We start from the raw sequence: 17,412 nt of genomic DNA, 5'->3' as shown, positions 1-17,412 counted from the left end.
GATGCAAGAAGACAAGAAGTATGTTCAGAGTGTTGAAAGAAAAGAACTCGGAACCCTAAAATCCGTTCTGCTGTTAGAAGTAAATAGCTAACAGGGTTAAAGGAAATTGCCCCTAGGAAGGACGACTTGGGGCAAAGGGGTTCCTCTGTTTTTGTTATAAGGATTGTGATACTATTTACTCTTAAAACTATATACATGTATTAATTTGATTTTAAAAGTTAAACATACATACATAGGAGAAAATGTGGAATTTCTTTGTGACTAGTTAATGAAAATAAGATCGCAAATCACAATCATAAGGTGAAAACGTTGATGGACATTACTACATTAAAATTAAAGATCTTTGTACATTGAAAACATTGTTAGTAGGTGGTTAATAAGTGATGACAGACTAGGAGAGGATATTTGCAGTGTTTAACACCAGTAAGGGATTCATTTCTAGAACACGGTATATAAGAAACTTCTGTAACTGCGTGTGAAGAAGATTAGAAATCCAGTTGAAAATCTGGCAAATAATATGAGTAATTCCCATAAAAGGAAATCCTAATGGTCAGCAAGCATGTGAAGAAATGTCCAACCTTATTTATAATTGGTAAAATTAAAAATTAAAGTAATTTAATAATTTTTAAATTAATACTACTTTATACTCACCAGATTGTCAAAAATTAAGTAGGGTAGCATCAAGGTTGTGAAGAAACACACAGCTTCACACACAGCTGGTGGAATTTTAAACAGGTACAACCATTCTGGAGAACAACCTGGCTACTGGAATAGACATATACCACATAACCCAGCAATCTCATTCCTTCAGAAAAATTTTTATGCAGATCCATTAGGCAAAATGACAGAGATGCTTAGTGCTGCATATGGTAACAGGGAGTTGGAAATAGAAGAAAGATAGGTAAAATCTGGTTGATGTGTAACAAAATCACATTTATATAAATTAGCAACACTCAAAAATATCTAATTCATAAGGCTGTGTACATATCCAAGGACCTGTGTAGATCACCTTAGATTGGGTGACAGATTTCATGGGGAAGGATGGGGAGTAGATCATCAAGGATGAATTAAAAATAAAATAAGGCCAAATACAAGACCAATGTCAAGGATCTTAGTCCTTATGCTCTTTTCTAGGAGTTTTATGGACTCAGGTCCATGTTCAATCCTTACTCCATTTTGAGTTGATTTTTATAACTGGTTTATGATAGGGATCCAGTTTAATAAATAAATAAGGTCAAATAAAATTAGAGGGGCCTCCATGAAGCTCTGGTAATAATATTTCATGGACTGAATATTAACTCAATTATGTACAGCTGTTCTTCCTCCCCCAAAAATAAAATAAGATTTACTTCATGTTTTTTAAAAGATGAAGGATTGAATCTATAGTTTTCTCAAAGTAAAAGTGTTTAAAAGGGAAAAAGGTTATTTACAAAAAAACCTTTAATAAAGGTTTGCTTGAGATAAAGACTTCTTGTCATTTTATAGTGTAGAATCCTAATTATGTACAACTACTGATTTGTAAGTTTTCAAAAAGGGTTGGTTCTACGTTGTTCTCACATCTTTCATTAAAAGTATTTTACCTTCTCCACTGAGTAGCTTGAAGTCTGCAACGCTGGCAAAATTGGAATAGAAAAGAACCCTTCTTTCTATCCACTTCTTTAAATTTCGAGATTATAGTTAATTCTCATTTTACTCCAAATTATCACATAATCTAAAATTAATTTGAGTTCATGCTTTAGGCTTAATGCCTCTTTTACTAGAAATTTTTTTCTCCTCCTCCAGCTACCTTTTGTGGAAGTATTAGAAATCAGGTATTGACCAGGAGACAAGAAAGGGGATCTTAGAAAGATCCAGAAGCCAAGTGGTCTAGACCCTAGGGCTGAATTCACCTATCTTTTTGTTACTATTCATCTTCCCCCGCCCGCTCCGCACCAAAAAGAAATAAAACCAAAAACCTATTGTGTGTTGCCTAAAGTTTGATGCTCTCAGAATCGCGTTAATTATGTTACGTATTATACTGTTCTTAGTTGGGATTAGTAAAACATGGACCTTAATCTTCAGTAGTGAATCACGCCCACCTCCTACAATTTAACCAGCACCTGCCAGTTGATCATTTAAAATCAATGCTTTGGTAAAACATTGTTTATCTTTCCTACTATTGCATACTTAGTTAAAATTATGACATCCTGAGCAGATCTCTGGGGAAAAAGTATATAATAGATAAGTTTTATAAGCAATTTTTAGATATTGTGATGTAATACTATTAAATTTGTCATGGGCATGGTTATTTTATTACTGTCATTTCAGACATGTCTTCTTATCTTTTAGAAGAAGAAAAACAACAGTTACTTACCTTGAGCCATTGACTAATTCTTTCATTGTAATAGAAGCCTTTAGAACCAATCAGTAACAAATTTTGCATTATTGCATTAATGTATTTTGAACAATTGAAAAAGTTAGCACATTTACTCTCATAGTTCCTGAAAGTTAAAAAAACTAAGAGTAAAAATTAGTATACAGGAGAAATGTTGAGCAAAATTTTATGTGATGTTAACAAATCAGGTATTTTTATCACAGGCACGGAGGCCTCTAGTCTTGACCTAACTGTGTCTTATGCAGTCTGGTGGGGTTTTTTTTTAGGATCATATTTTTCAGTTACATGTTTTTAAATTATCAAACTCTGAAAGATGGCAGAATCAGATCCGGGCTTGAATTTTAACTCTACCAATAACTGTCTATTCATGACTAATTTATTTAATCTCTCTGAGTTTCAGTTTCTTCATCTATGTGAAGAAATAATACCTATCTTCCCAGAGGCATTGTCTCCATTAAATGAGATGGTTGAGAAGTACTGGCGCAATGTCTGCACCTTGGTTGTTGCTCAGTCCACACGCAGCAATTATAGAGCCAGTAGAAAGATAGTCTGTCCTCTACTTAGAATAACGTCAGATCCCAGTGCTGCTTTGCAACTGACCAAAGGTCCTGAGGAACTTCTAGATAGAATGGTTTGAGGTTGGACCAGAGCTCATGACTGCTCTAAATTTGAGGATCTCATTCCATTCCAGGACCCTAATATAAAAAGATGATCTACTTTTCTACGCTTGATTTTTTTAAAAATTTCTTTTGTGGTAGGTAAATATATCCCAGTTGAGAAGAGCAAAATTTATTTTTAACTTAAATTTTAAAGCTTTGAATATTCTCTTTAGTTTTTTGTTAATATGGTAAATTTCAGCTGAAATAGTACTACTTTAAAACTGTTTTCCATCAGTATTCACATGTTACTGGAATACAGGATAAAGTTTTTCCTAGTTTAAACCAATCACACATATAAAAAAGAAATAATTAGCCAAATTTGTTTTCAGAATATGTTTTATAAATATGTTTATAACACACATATGTAAATATGTTTTGAATGCTTAACTCTGTGCCAGCACTGTTCAAAAGGCTTTGTTTATATTAATGCTCATTTAACCACCCCATGAAGTAGATATTATTACTGATTCTATTTTATAGAATAAAGAAAGTGAGACACAGAGGAGTTAAGTAATTTGTTCCTAAGTTCACACAGCAGAGTGATAGAACAGTGGCTGTAATTCATTTATTATTAAAACATGCTAAGAGTTCATTTGGAGAGGAAAGAAGTGTTCTAGAGAGCTGAAATGTACATTGGTGTACCACCATACAGATCAGCAGAGACTTAGAGAAGAACTTTAACTACTGGGTTTTCAGTCTGTCTCTGGAATAATATATGTGTATTTATATCTGCTCAAGTGTAATACTGCCTGCTTCCAAGGGAGGAAACATATTTGTTAAGCATGTTACTTGTTCGTGGTCCCAGAAAATCAAATACATGATTTTTAGTAGGGCCAAGAATTTTAAATTACTGTTTGTTCTTCGTAAGAAGGTATAAAAGCATATTAAATTTCTTTATTTGTATAGGTATAAATATGCAAAATTTCACCTAATGCATTGCCAAAGAACTTACAAAAATCCTGAATTCAAAATTCATGAGCAAAAATTGCTAGTTTATTTTATAACTTTTCAAATGGCATTCAAGAGCAATTGATTATCATTTAACTTCTTATATTATTTTTAGCATAATCCAGCTCAATATTGCCTAATAAAAATATTTAAAGAGCATTAATTATAGAAAGATATGGTGAGAAATGAAAAGAATTCATTCTACACCTAATTAGAAAACATTCTAGCAGCTGGTGTGGTTCACAGAGATTCATATTATGGAAGTCCTTTAAATGAACGATGTGTATGTTTTTATCAATTTGTTTTGCAGCGCAAGACTCATCAGTTTTTTGTCAAATCTTTTACTGCTCCTACCAAATGTCATCAGTGTACCTCCTTGATGGTGGGCTTGATAAGACAAGGCTGTTCCTGTGAAGGTAAGAATTAAATGGTAAGAAAATGTGACTAATTTAATGTCCTGACATTTACTCCCTAAACTGTAATCAAATAGCTTTATTCTCTTTAAAAAGTATATAAATGTTTATTTATTTGACTTAATCATTTGCTTTTCTTTGGATAATAAACTGAACACCTTGCTAAAGTCTGTTGAATATTGGAAACTAGACAGATGGTCCCTAGAAACATTTTCTAGGGGAGCTATATTTAAATATGTTTCATTCATCTTTGTTTCATCATTCAGGAGAATTTGTGGTCCCCAAAACCCATTAACCTGTATGACAAAATATGTGAAAGTTATTCTTGAATCTATTCATTTAATTTTACTCTTGTTTAGTTTATTAGAGAAATTATTATTAATAAGTAGACAATGAAGTATCTTTTCACAAATATTAAATGTCAGCTACTATGCCTCAAAAGATATTTTATTCCAAGTGTTAGTAGCAGAGGTTTTTCCCTACCATTCATTGATCCATCCATCACATGCTCGCAGAATGCCTGCTCTGTGCTTCTAGGCACTGGGGGTCAGGGTTCTATGTTCGGCTAGTTCTCACAAGCCAAGTGGAAGATCCTGATTGCATTATCTTAACTAGTCTCTTAGATGCATGGGTTTAGAGCAAAAGGAAATGGGCAGGCTTTAAAAGTAGAGATTTGAGAGTTATGAATGTGTGAAGTGATGAATATGAATGATGTTTTCCAGGAAACACATGTAGAGTGAAAAGAGAACAAGTATGAGGACAGAGCCTTGGGAAACATAGTTAAGGGGAGGTAAAAGGTAAAGATAACAAAGTAATCTGAGAAGGAATAGCCTCTATCATTGACTAGGGAGGTGTGTCTGAGCCCAACGGAGAGAATTTGCCTTGTCTCATTGTGCAACTTAGCCAGTACTTATAAATGTGACTTTTTAATCTGTTTATCAGAAAGAATCCTGGCAGCTGCTTGGCTTTAGGTCCCTTGTCATTTTTTATGAATCAGAATCATTTGCGGTTCCATAGTAGGAATGTTTGAGATCTTCCCAATTCTCTTCCCTTCTAAGGGTCTCCTGCCATGAAATTGGGCCGGTCTTTTCTTCAGACTGACTCTTTGCAGCCTACCAGCCTACCCTATAAAGCTGTGGGGACACATTGGACTATGCTCAGGCTTTCATAAATGTTGTATAATGTGGTTATAACCTCTAAAGATTCCTGTCATTTTAATTCTTCTTGGTTGAAATTAGATCCAGTATTGGACAATTATCTTATTGTTTCCATTGCCCCTTGGAAGAGAGTTTTTGCTTATTAAAGCAAATTGTAACTTGTTAGACACTCTACTTAGAAGTGAATGAGTTGTCTTACAGAAGATGAATCGTTTTTGACAGTCAGTACTAGTCCCTCTTGCCTCTGCTGGTTTTATATCCATTTGTGATATACAATCCATTTTCCCATGTGTATGTTCCCATGACGGTATCCCTTCAGTTCCTTTTTTATTCCTTCCCAGATATTCTCCAGGATCCCCCTGAGAGTAGGAATTGTCTAAATAGATATTCTTAGTCTGTAACCTCTCCCAACAAGCTTGTTTGTTTTAAATACTTTAACCTTTAATTCTCAACCAACCAGGTCTCAGTGGAAGAGAGTTTATTTTTATTTATCATTTTGTCTTAGAATCTCAGGTTCATCATTTAAGTATCAAGAGGTATCATGGCAATACTGTTGGTAGTTACATATGCAGGCTCTGAGCAAGACTGCCTGGGTTTGAATCCCAGCAATGCCACTTAACAAGTTCTGTGACCCAGGGCCAGTCATACGTAAATGAGGATGATCTTACCTCTCTTAGATTATTACAGAAAAAATTAAAAACACTCAGTAAAGTTAACTACTATTATTATCTTAGTAGTAATTTACCTATATACAATAATATCAGTAACTCCTAAAATTTAAATTGTACCTTCTTAATCATTGAACAATTTAAATTTCAAAAAGAGGGATTGGTAAAATTTGCCAGATATTGAAAAGATGTCAGGTAATTTAACATCCATCAGTGACTCCCGCAAGAGAGATTTCAGGTCAGATACCAAATTGCAGTGAGATGAAGAGTTAAAGAAAACTCCAGAAACTACTCTTTTAAGAATTCAGTTTAAAACAGCTGTTTTATTTGCAAGGTTAGATTTTTTTTTTCCATCTATTTGCTTCTCATTTTGATCACTAGTGTTAACACAGAACAGTAATATTACATATTACAGTAATAAAAAAGTATTTACTATTTCTCACTGAAATTCTTACTGGTGAGCAAATGAATCAACTCCCCAAATGACAAAAATATTGTCAAGTTGTTTAAAATAAAATCAGAGGTAAGCATTCATTTAACATGGCACTTTGCATGTAATGAGTGCTCAGTGAATTTTCTCTTTGTCAAAATGAATTTTTATTGAACACTGTTTCTTTTTTTCCCTCCAAAAGTGTGTGGATTTTCATGTCACATAACTTGTGTAAACAAAGCTCCAACTGCTTGTCCAGTTCCTCCTGAACAGACAAAAGGTCCCCTGGGTATAGATCCACAGAAAGGAATAGGAACAGCATATGAAGGGCATGTCAGGGTAAGTACGATTAGGTTGGGTTTAGATTTTTAAGGCTTATTAATGAATTAAAGAAAGTCACCTTACAAACACAGTCCTTGACAGAAAATTAGGTGAATAAAATTCATCTGACAGTTTTACTTCATTCAGAGTAATGGTCTGAAAACAAAAACCTAGCTTTTGCTCAGAATAAATTCCAAAATGTCTCAAAATTTTCTGTACTGTGTCTGTATTATAATGAACAGATGTTGAAATCTCCATAAAGGAGTCTGGCTCTTCATCTTGCTGGATAGGTGGCATATGCTTATGAAGTATGAGATATTGTCAAGACATAATCTTACTTGTCATCTTGAATAATATTTAAAGTGTAAGCTGCTTTTCGTCCTACTACCAAATTTGGCTTTTATGCTACTTAGAAATCCATGAATGTTATTTTAATGAATCACTAGAGAAAATTAAAATGGTACCATTAAAGTTTTTTTCAGAATATAATGTCAATCAGTGTTTGAAGAATGTGTTATCACACTTTCTCATGTTATTAATGATGTATGTGTACCATCTGCTACTTTACCAAACACAGTGGCAGACTTACAACACGTGCACACTGTCTTTAGGTTTTCATCATGCAGTTACATATGTAATTAAAGAGGCTCTGACTGACATTTCAGTTTAGGTTGTTTTGTTTGTTTGTTTGTTTGCCTAAGATCCCTAAGCCAGCTGGAGTGAAGAAAGGATGGCAGAGAGCACTGGCTGTAGTTTGTGATTTCAAACTCTTTCTGTATGATATTGCTGAAGGAAAAGCTTCTCAGCCCAGTGTCGTAGTCAGTCAGGTGATTGACATGAGGTAAGTTTGTGAAGGTGAAAATATTTGTATCTTTGCAACATAGGAATGAAAAGTGTGTGATTTTTCTTCTAATTGCATTGCCATGTTTTTATTTAAATCTAATTTAATGTTAATTTTCTCATTTACTAATATTGCAATCGTAACATAATTAAAAATATGAAATAAGGTGTAGTTATAGAACAGGTTGATGTGTGTTGGGTCAGGGAGAAGAAGCTAATGTTTGAAACCAAAAGACCAGTTTAAAGGTTGCTGGGGTACTGGAGTCTAATGTGTGTAATGTTCATATCATCACCTAAAGTAAAGGCTTAGGTATAATTCCAATGTGAGGAAAGGAAATAAAAATCTCAAAATCGTACAGGCTCTTGGAATATAAAGTGAATCAGTGAACATTTACGTATACCTCTTAAATGTTTCTAGTTTCATTCTTGAGACTCTTCCCCTGCCCCTTGGGGTGCTCTGCTTACCCTCTTCTCGTGACTCCCTTAACGCTTTCCCTCAGTGATCTTATTGACTGCCATAGCTTCAGCCATCGCCTCTGTGTTGACGACTCCCGGACATATGTCTCCAGTCCAGGTCTTTCTCCAGTGCTCAAAACTAGAATTTCTAGCTCTGGCTCACATTGGCATTTCATACCAGCATTTCAAACACATTATCTTCCCCACAAATATGGAATATATAGGAACAGATGCAAGAAATACTAGAATATCAGCAAGAAAAATTTGACAGAACCTCCTAAGGGAGAAGAATCAAAGATAAGACTAAGATGTCAAGTCTTCAAGACCAAGAGAATGATGGTACCAATAACCAAATTAAGGAAGTCACAAGGAATAAATTGTTGTGGAGGAAATCTGTCTCAGGTGTTGAAGGAACAGTAAAATGTCAGATGAGCTGTGTTGAAGGCACTTGAGATGTATTATGAGAGGAAAGAGGGTGCAGTCTACTGGAGACCCTGGAGACCTACCAGGGTTCGACTCCATCTGTACTTACTGGCCTTTTGACGCCGAGTAATCCAGAAATGATTTCTAACTCTTGTATAATGTGGCACTGTTAAATTACACTTGATAAATTACTTTTGGCACTATCAATTTACAAAGGGAGAAAATTCAAAATTGTTAAAAATTTAATTTGGATGTTTTATGTAATTAAATTTTAAGGATTGCTTCATATGTGTTATTTGGATACATGCCTAAAACTACACACACATACCCATATACACTGACTTTTACTGTTTCCATTGACTTTTAACTTTTCCTTCAGGGACGAAGAATTTTCTGTGAGTTCAGTCTTGGCTTCTGATGTTATTCACGCAAGTCGAAAAGACATACCCTGTATATTTAGAGTAAGTATGTGTGCTGTAATTTGATCACTGAATTATTCGCTTTTTATGAGTATACGTTTCGCCTTTCTATATAGATCACAAACTTATTTGGAATAGAACCAAATCTTATAGACAATTTGTGCTAAGTAAATATTTAATTAGTAAAAGACCAATAGAAAGCATGAATAGGGCTTTGCTCGTGGCGCAGCAGTTAAGAATCCTCCTGCCAATGCACGGGACACGGGTTCGAGCCCTGGTCTGGGAAGATCCTACATGCCACGTAGCAGCAGAGCCTGTGCGCCACAACTACTGAGCCTGCGTTCTAGAGCCCGTGAGCCACAACTACTGAGTCCGCGTGCCACAACTACTGAAGTCCGTGCGCCTAGAGCCTGTGCTCCACAACAATAGAAGCCACCGCAATGAGAAGCCCGCGCACTGCAATGAAGATTAACCCCAGCTCGCTGCAACTACAGAAAGCCTGCACGCAGCAACAAAGACCCAACGCAGCCAAAAATAAAATAAATTTTTAAAAAAAGAAAGAAAGCATGAATATATGGCTTCTATAATAGATTTCCTCTTGGATAATATTTTTGAGTCACAATTCAATTTTCAGATAAGCGCTACAACATGAAAAAATGAATAAGCATGAGATTTCTCAATTTTTAAAAAAATAGAGGTTTCTTTAAGATCTCATTTAAAAAGTTAGTATGTTTCAGTTCTATTGCTTTGTAATAACCACTCCAAAACTTAGTGGCTTACGCCAATAGTGGTTTATGTTTCACCATTCTGTGGGTCAGTCCTTCAGGTGTACAGTTCTGGTGTCAACTGGGGGCACTCATGTGACTGCATTCAGCTCATTTGGAGCAGGAATATCCAAAATGACCTTACTCTCACATCTGGGGCCTGGGTGCCGGCTGTTCGCCTTGGTACTTGGCTGGTCACTGGGCCACCTCAGTTCTCTGTATGAACTCTCTCCACGTGGTCTCTGATCATCCACTAGTCTGGCTGAGCTTTCCATGACCGACTTCCAAGAGAGCAGAGGAAGCTGCCAGGCCTTTCAAGGACTAGGCTCAAAACAGGCATAATAACCCTTCTCCATTCTGTTGGCCAAAGCAAGTCATGAGGTCAGCCCGGATTTAAGAGAAGGGGAAATAGACTGCATTTCTTGATAAGAAGAGTGGGATTCCAGAGAAGAATTGTTGGTAGCCATCTTTGGAGGCTGTCTAATACAGGGCTATCTCGAATTGGTGAATTAAGGTAATAGAGGTTAATAAAAAGGGCTGTTGCCTTAATGGTATGCCTATATGCTTTGTATTTGTCTATGAATCTTGTATATGAGGAAGGTCAGACAAAGACCATACTTAGTCTTTCAGTTCCTAGACCAACAGCTATTCTCTCACCAGTACCAAGGGATCCTACAGAGGCCCACTTATCTTAACTGATTCTAATTGTGGGATTTTATTGTCACTGCTGCTTAAATTACTTTTAATAAAGGATCCATATATACATAATTCAATTCTTTTCTGATTATAGTGTCATTGTATAATTATAAACCTTCATTTAAATACGAGCTCAAGTGATCTGGTCTTTCCCTGAGATGAGTTATTGTTATGAAGTAATAGAGAATCTTAAGTACTTCCGAGTATTTTTGACTTTTTTAAAACAAGTTGAAAATCAGTACAGTGTAGTGCTTACAAGCGTGGACATAGGATTCCAGTCTAGTTGTGTGTCCTTGGAGAAATTAATTTATCTGCATCACAGTTTTTTTCATATATAAAATCAGAATATAATAACAATACCTACCTTGTAAAGATGTTGATAGAGTTAAATGAGTTAATACTTACAAAGTGCTTTGATCAGTGCCCAGTAATCACTCAATAAATGTCAGTTGCTGTTGTTATATGACTGTGTGTAATGGATTTTTTAGTGATAGTATTCTGGCACTTTGCAGCAAAGAAAATACAAATGACACTAACATTTAGAACGGTATCTACTACCTTTGTCATGAATTCTAATGCTAAAACTATTCTTCTGATTATGAATAGCTAAACTCTGTTAAAGGTATCACTTAATGAGTGCTCATTTTGTTGGCTAGTGCTAAGTGAACTAGCATCAGTATAAAACTGGCTTAAAAGGTATCTGTTTGCTGATGTCATGAATTTTGATTAAATTGTTCTAGGTCACAGCTTCCCAGCTCTCAGCGTCTAATAACAAATGTTCAATCCTGATGCTAGCAGATAGTGAGAATGAGAAGAGTAAATGGGTGGGAGTGCTGAGTGAATTGCACAAGATTTTGAAGAAAAACAAATTCAGAGACCGCTCAGTGTATGTTCCCAAAGAGGCTTATGACAGCACTCTTCCCCTCATTAAAACGACCCAGGCAGCTGCAATCATAGGTATGAATTCATAACATTTATCTTGTTATAATTGTTTACTAATATACCTTGTCAGCAGGGACTGGTTTTCATCTAGGAATGCCGGTGTCTAACATTGTGTGTGTTATATCACAGATGCTCAGTAAATGTTTATTGAATGCATGAGACCATATTAGAACTTTATTTTTCAGTAAACAAGAATAAATATACTTTTCAAATGTATTTTCTTCTGAAAAAGCAACAATGCTGAAGATTAACCTATTAACGAATCGATTTTCTGCTTGTGTGACTTAGAAAAAGTTGTTTAAAGCATAAGCCGTTTCATAAAGCATAAGTTTCCTATGTAAAATGTAGGTACTAATTACCTTGCAAAGGTTACTGTGAAGTTTAAATAAGATGGAATGTGTAACACAGAGTGTTCCATATATAATATGCCGTCAAAAATGGCAGCTTTTCTGTCTGGAGGGTTAAATTTTCGCTATATTCTTACGTACACTGCCCACTCTTTTGTTACTTTCTAGTAAATAATGAAAAGTTTGATGCGTAGGGTTCAAATGCCTTGCACAGTTTTTCCCTCCCCAAACAAGAAATGGAACTGGACACAGGGTGCTAACAAACTAGCGTTTTTTTTCTTTCACCTTTTATTGAATAAACATTTATATCTTTTTATAAGCATTGATATAAATTATTTTCTAATGATTGTTCTGTTAAAAAAAGATATATCTTTTTATAAGCATTGATATAAATTATTTTCTAATGATTGTTCTATTAAAAAAAGACACGAGATAATATTTACCACAGTAATCTGAAAGGAAATTTAACAGTGCAAATTGTTATTGCTATTTTTTAATTGTTTATTTTATTTATTTGGTTTTTTGTACCAAATTTCTTTTGTTATCTGTTTTATTCTATGAATTTACATAGTTTCTACCTAATAAAACTACTTCATATTTATGTCTTATATAGATCATGAAAGAATAGCTTTGGGGAATGAAGAAGGGTTATTTGTTGTGCATGTCACCAAAGATGGTAAGAGAAAATTATTTTGGAGAAAATATTATTGATAGAGTATTCTAACCTACAGATTCTGAATTCTAAAAAGAGCAGGATTTGCTCTTATTTATTCTATAATTGAAATTTTCCAGGCCTAATTGGATACGTTTATAAGTCAAAAGATAATTTTTTAATTTTTATAATCCATCTGAGTTCTAAAATTTCCATGTGTATTGTCTTTCTTGTGTCATTTTATTTACAGTTCTGCTGTGTGAACTCAGCTTGCATTTCTAAAGATGGTACATGAAAGAAAAATGCAACTTGATTTTTTTCATAGTTCTAACAGTACTAGGAGTGGTAACAGTCATTAAAATGTGTTTGTTGTTGGGGTCTTTTATCCCACAGTTTAACACAACAGATTTCTTTTTAGGGAGAAATTAAATACTGGGTGAAGTAAAAAGGAACCCATTTAACTTAGCATTCTTGAATACAGTGTTCTAAGTTCTGTCTTTATATCAAGTTAGATCATGGGAAAACAATGCATTTAAACTTCATTAATTTGTTACCCAAAGAAATACCTTTAGTGAAACATGAGTTACTCAGTTTTTAAAAATAGTAACCCCATGGTAAACTTCCCTAGGATTTGGTGAGAATAAAGAGGTTTTTCTTAAAGATCTGGCATGCTTTATCACATAGGAACTCTTTGCCATGGCTGCCAGAAATCTCAGTGCTAAATTTAATACCTTACTATAGATAGGTTAAATTATCTTATAATGGGTGTAATTATCTTCATCTTTCTCCATATAATTTCTGATCTCTCATTTTCTCTGTGTGTATCTCTGTCTTTATTATAAGTTGACATATTCTTTTGAGTATAATTGGGATATAATTAATAGGTAAACAAAATATTTTGCAGTTGATTTATTATTGTTTCTTTGCATAGAAATTATTAGAGTTGGTGACAATAAGAAGATTCATCAAATTGAACTCATTCCAAATGATCAGCTTGTCGCTGTGATCTCAGGACGAAATCGTCATGTACGACTTTTTCCTATGTCAGCTTTGGATGGGCGAGAGACTGATTTTTATAAATTGGCAGAAACTAAAGGGTGTCAAACCATAACTTCTGGAAAAGTACGTCATGGAGCTCTTACATGCCTGTGTGTGGCTATGAAAAGGCAGGTCCTCTGTTATGAACTATTTCAGAGCAAGACCCGTCACAGAAAATTTAAGGAAATTCAAGTCCCATATAATGTCCAGTGGATGGCAATCTTCAGTGAACAACTCTGTGTGGGATTCCAGTCTGGATTTCTAAGATACCCCCTGAATGGAGAAGGAAGTCCATACAGTATGCTCCATTCAAATGACCATACACTCTCATTTATTGCACATCAACCAATGGATGCCATCTGTGCAGTTGAAATCTCCAGTAAAGAATATCTGCTGTGTTTTAACAGCATTGGGATATACACTGACTGTCAGGGCCGAAGATCTAGACAACAGGAATTGATGTGGCCAGCAAATCCTTCCTCTTGTTGTAAGATTCTCTTACTTTTCGCTGTCTTATCTTGCTGTTTCTTTCTTTTTCCTTCTCCTTCATCTCCTTTATGTATTCATTGTTAATAACAGGTTGTTTTTTAAGTCATCTTTGAGGTTTTTCCTAAGCATCAAGTATGTTTTATGTAAAGTAACTAACCATATGTAGTTAAGACCTAGGCCAACAGGGTCAACATTAACAGGAACATAATTAAAGCTAATCTTCCTATGCAATGTTTTACTTAGATAGATTTTTAACACATATTATTGTATTTTGAAATAACCCTAAGGAGTTATCTTCATGGTCCCCCCGAATATAGTGCTTGTGAGCACTAATAGCTCATAGGACTTATTCTAGAGAAGTGGTTACCTAGTGAATTATTTAATCAGTTATGTGAAGGTATGATGTAGCATTTGAAAAGTTATTCACTTTTACATTTTTATCTAGGTAGGTAGATACATTCAAGAAACATTAAGATATTAATAAATTATTGAATACTTATTATGTGTCATTTTACTGTAAGAGATATAACATTGAGCAAAATAGACAGTCTTACCCTCACAGAGCATGAATGCAGTCGAATGGATTCCTGACAAAACAAGTTGCAGTAGAATATAAGTGCTCTGATAGCAGAAGTACAGAGTTCCGTAGAGGCATGTAGGAGGAATATCTAATCCAACACATTTTGTTTTTAGTGGAAGATACTTTGAGCATGTTTAAATGCCGAAGGGAGATAGCCACTAGGGAGCCAGGGAAAGGTTGATGACTATATGGTAAATACAGGAAATAGAGTAAGATCCCCAAGAGGCCAAAAAGGATGGAAGTCAGAATATAGGGGAAAGGATTTGGAACAGGAGGAGTAAAACCTCTTCCACTGCAACAAGATAGGAGGAATGGTGGGTATGTGTATAGTCAAGTTTAAAAGTTCAATATAAGAAAGTTTAGGAGAGCCATATATACTTATTACAGAAAAATTAGAAAATCTAGATCAAAAGAAAAATACATATACCTACCCAGACTTAACTATTCTTGATGTTTTGTTTCTTCTGAAATTTATACTCTTATCTATGGCATCATATTTAGAACGAATCCTAGTCAGAAAATAATTCAAAGTATTATGTGAATTGTACAGTGTTAATTGGAATTAGGATAAGAATTAGAATATCTGGCTTTTATGAATAGCTCTGCCAAAAATTTAATTCATGACCTTAGCTTGGGTAAATCATTTAATCTTTCTTTGCTTGTGTCACCATTTATTGATGTTCATTCTTTCAGTAAATATATATTGAGCATCTCCTGTGCCAGATGCTTTATCATACTTTGATAAATGTGACCATAACTCTTACCTGAAGATTTCTCTACTTCGTAAGTTGTTTCACTGTCAAGAGCTTAACTACTTTAGGAATCGGTTATTTAAAATGTAATGAAATTCCTTTATAGAACTAGTATGGGGCAAGGGAATAATATACTCTTGGTGTTAACAGACTCCTTCTGTATTATAATGGCCTTAAAACCTCTTCATTTATGATTTACGGGGGTTTTTTTAACTTCAAAAATGTATTGATGTGGCTACTGTATGTTAACAATAGGATTTTGGTGGGATTCCACTCTACACTTCTTTAGCATAGATCTTTCAAAATGTTTTGGGTTTAGCAGTTAAAAGTAACCAGCCAGCTGTTCTCTCCTTCCCATCTCCCAGGTTACAATGCACCGTATCTCTCAGTGTATAGTGAAAATGCAGTTGATATCTTTGATGTGAACTCCATGGAATGGATTCAGACTCTCCCACTCAAAAAGGTAATTTAACATTAAAAAATGGGCTAAGTGAACAAATGATTATAAGTGAAACACTAATATGACTATTTAGCTAGTTTTCACTAGTTTAGCATTTTCTGTCACATGTAATAACATAATTGGTAATCTGGGACTTAGCTAAGAGTAGAAAAAAAAAGAAAAATCAAGCTGGTTAATTTTACAGGTAGCTCAGCACCGTTTTATTTTTATTACATTTTGTTTCACTGTATAATGTATGATTATTATAATAATGAACAACTAGAATATATTCTACAACTTAAAATGTCAGTGTTATCTTCCACTTTAGTTTAAGGAGCTCTGAAGGAGTATATTATTTGTAATTTTACTGTTTTTCACATAATGGTATGCAATTTTAATCCTGTGAGGGCAAATTTCATGGGCTAGAAAAGTGATTAAAATTAGAACCAATGCTCTGTATAAGCATCTCATGATTAAAAAATAAGGGTCTCACACATTCCTAATAAAATATAATATTTTCCTTTAACATTTCCCTATGGTAACATAAAGAGAATTTTTACGAGTATAGAATGGCTGTTTTGCAACAATGAAGAATAATAGTTTCATGTAAGTATATGCAGCGTGTGTCATTAGTTGCAGGGCAGGGTTTAGAGGAATGGGTAAAAGAAAGTAACCAAGATCTTATTTCAAAATCTGCCCCAATTTTAAACCATAACAGCAGTGGGAAAAGCTCTTGTAAATGCTGCCACATTTTATTTTAACTAAATACGGTCCTCGTGTTTATAAATTCGGGCTGGTTACAGTTAGTTTTCCCTTTTATGTTTATCATGTGAATTTTGAAGTATATATAAAAGAATATATGATCTTTATGAAGCATAATAATAAACTGATCACTTATGAACCCATCTCCTAACTTAAGAGCCAGAACATTACCAATTTCACTGAATCTGCTTGTGTATTTTTCCCTTACCCTGATTATTGTGTTTATGATTCCCTTGCTTTCCTTAAAATACAGAATTTTTTGTATATTTAAATATTTCTAAATAATATATTGTTCAGTTTTGCTTGTGTTTGAGATAATAAAATGTTATGTTGTATATCATCTTCTGCCTTGCTATCTTAATGTATTTACTGTTTCTAAGATTCATCCATGTTACATGTACTATTATATATATGTGTACACACACATATATATATATTTCATTGCTTTTCACTACTGTAAAATATTCTGTTGGGTGAATAGATCACAACTTATTTGTCTGATTAGCAGACATGTGAATTATTTCCCAGCTTTCTGCTATTATGAACGTTGCTGTAGAAGTCATATATGTCTTCAGGTGCGTATGTGCAGGAGTTTCTTTTACGTCATATGCCTAGGAACGAAACTGATGGGACGTGGAGAATGCACGTGTTCAACTTTACAAGAGAGTGTCAAATTATTTTCCAAAGTAATTGTACCAGTTGACACTCCCATCATCGGTATATAAGAGTTCTTTATGACCCATACCGTTGTCAGAATTCATAGTTTTATAACCATTTATTTATGGTTATAAAGTGATATCTCATTGACATGTTCATTTGCATGTCCCCAATTAACAGTGTTGC

The 17,412-nt window shown here is 34.3% G+C and overlaps 1 protein-coding gene across 11 annotated transcripts in view; it reads left to right on the top strand.

The window, feature by feature from the left end:
* CDC42BPA (CDC42 binding protein kinase alpha) overlaps positions 1 to 17,412 on the top strand; it is a 324,813-nt gene that overhangs the window by 285,780 nt on the left and 21,621 nt on the right. For all 11 annotated transcript variants that reach the window (XM_082655136.1, XM_082655135.1, XM_082655134.1 and 8 more), the window contains 8 exons: positions 4,292 to 4,397; positions 6,852 to 6,988; positions 7,672 to 7,811; positions 9,069 to 9,150; positions 11,309 to 11,525; positions 12,471 to 12,533; positions 13,441 to 14,034; positions 15,734 to 15,831. In XM_082655136.1, coding sequence (XP_082511262.1) covers positions 4,292 to 4,397; positions 6,852 to 6,988; positions 7,672 to 7,811; positions 9,069 to 9,150; positions 11,309 to 11,525; positions 12,471 to 12,533; positions 13,441 to 14,034; positions 15,734 to 15,831 — 1,437 coding nt within the window. The remainder of the gene's footprint in view (positions 1 to 4,291; positions 4,398 to 6,851; positions 6,989 to 7,671; positions 7,812 to 9,068; positions 9,151 to 11,308; positions 11,526 to 12,470; positions 12,534 to 13,440; positions 14,035 to 15,733; positions 15,832 to 17,412) is intronic.

Source organism: Grampus griseus (genome assembly GCF_964374135.1).
Source record: "Grampus griseus genome assembly, chromosome: 1".
NCBI lineage: Eukaryota > Metazoa > Chordata > Mammalia > Artiodactyla > Delphinidae > Grampus > Grampus griseus.
The sequence above is the reverse complement of the archived record's forward strand: the minus strand, read 5'-3'. Positions and strand labels throughout refer to the sequence as shown.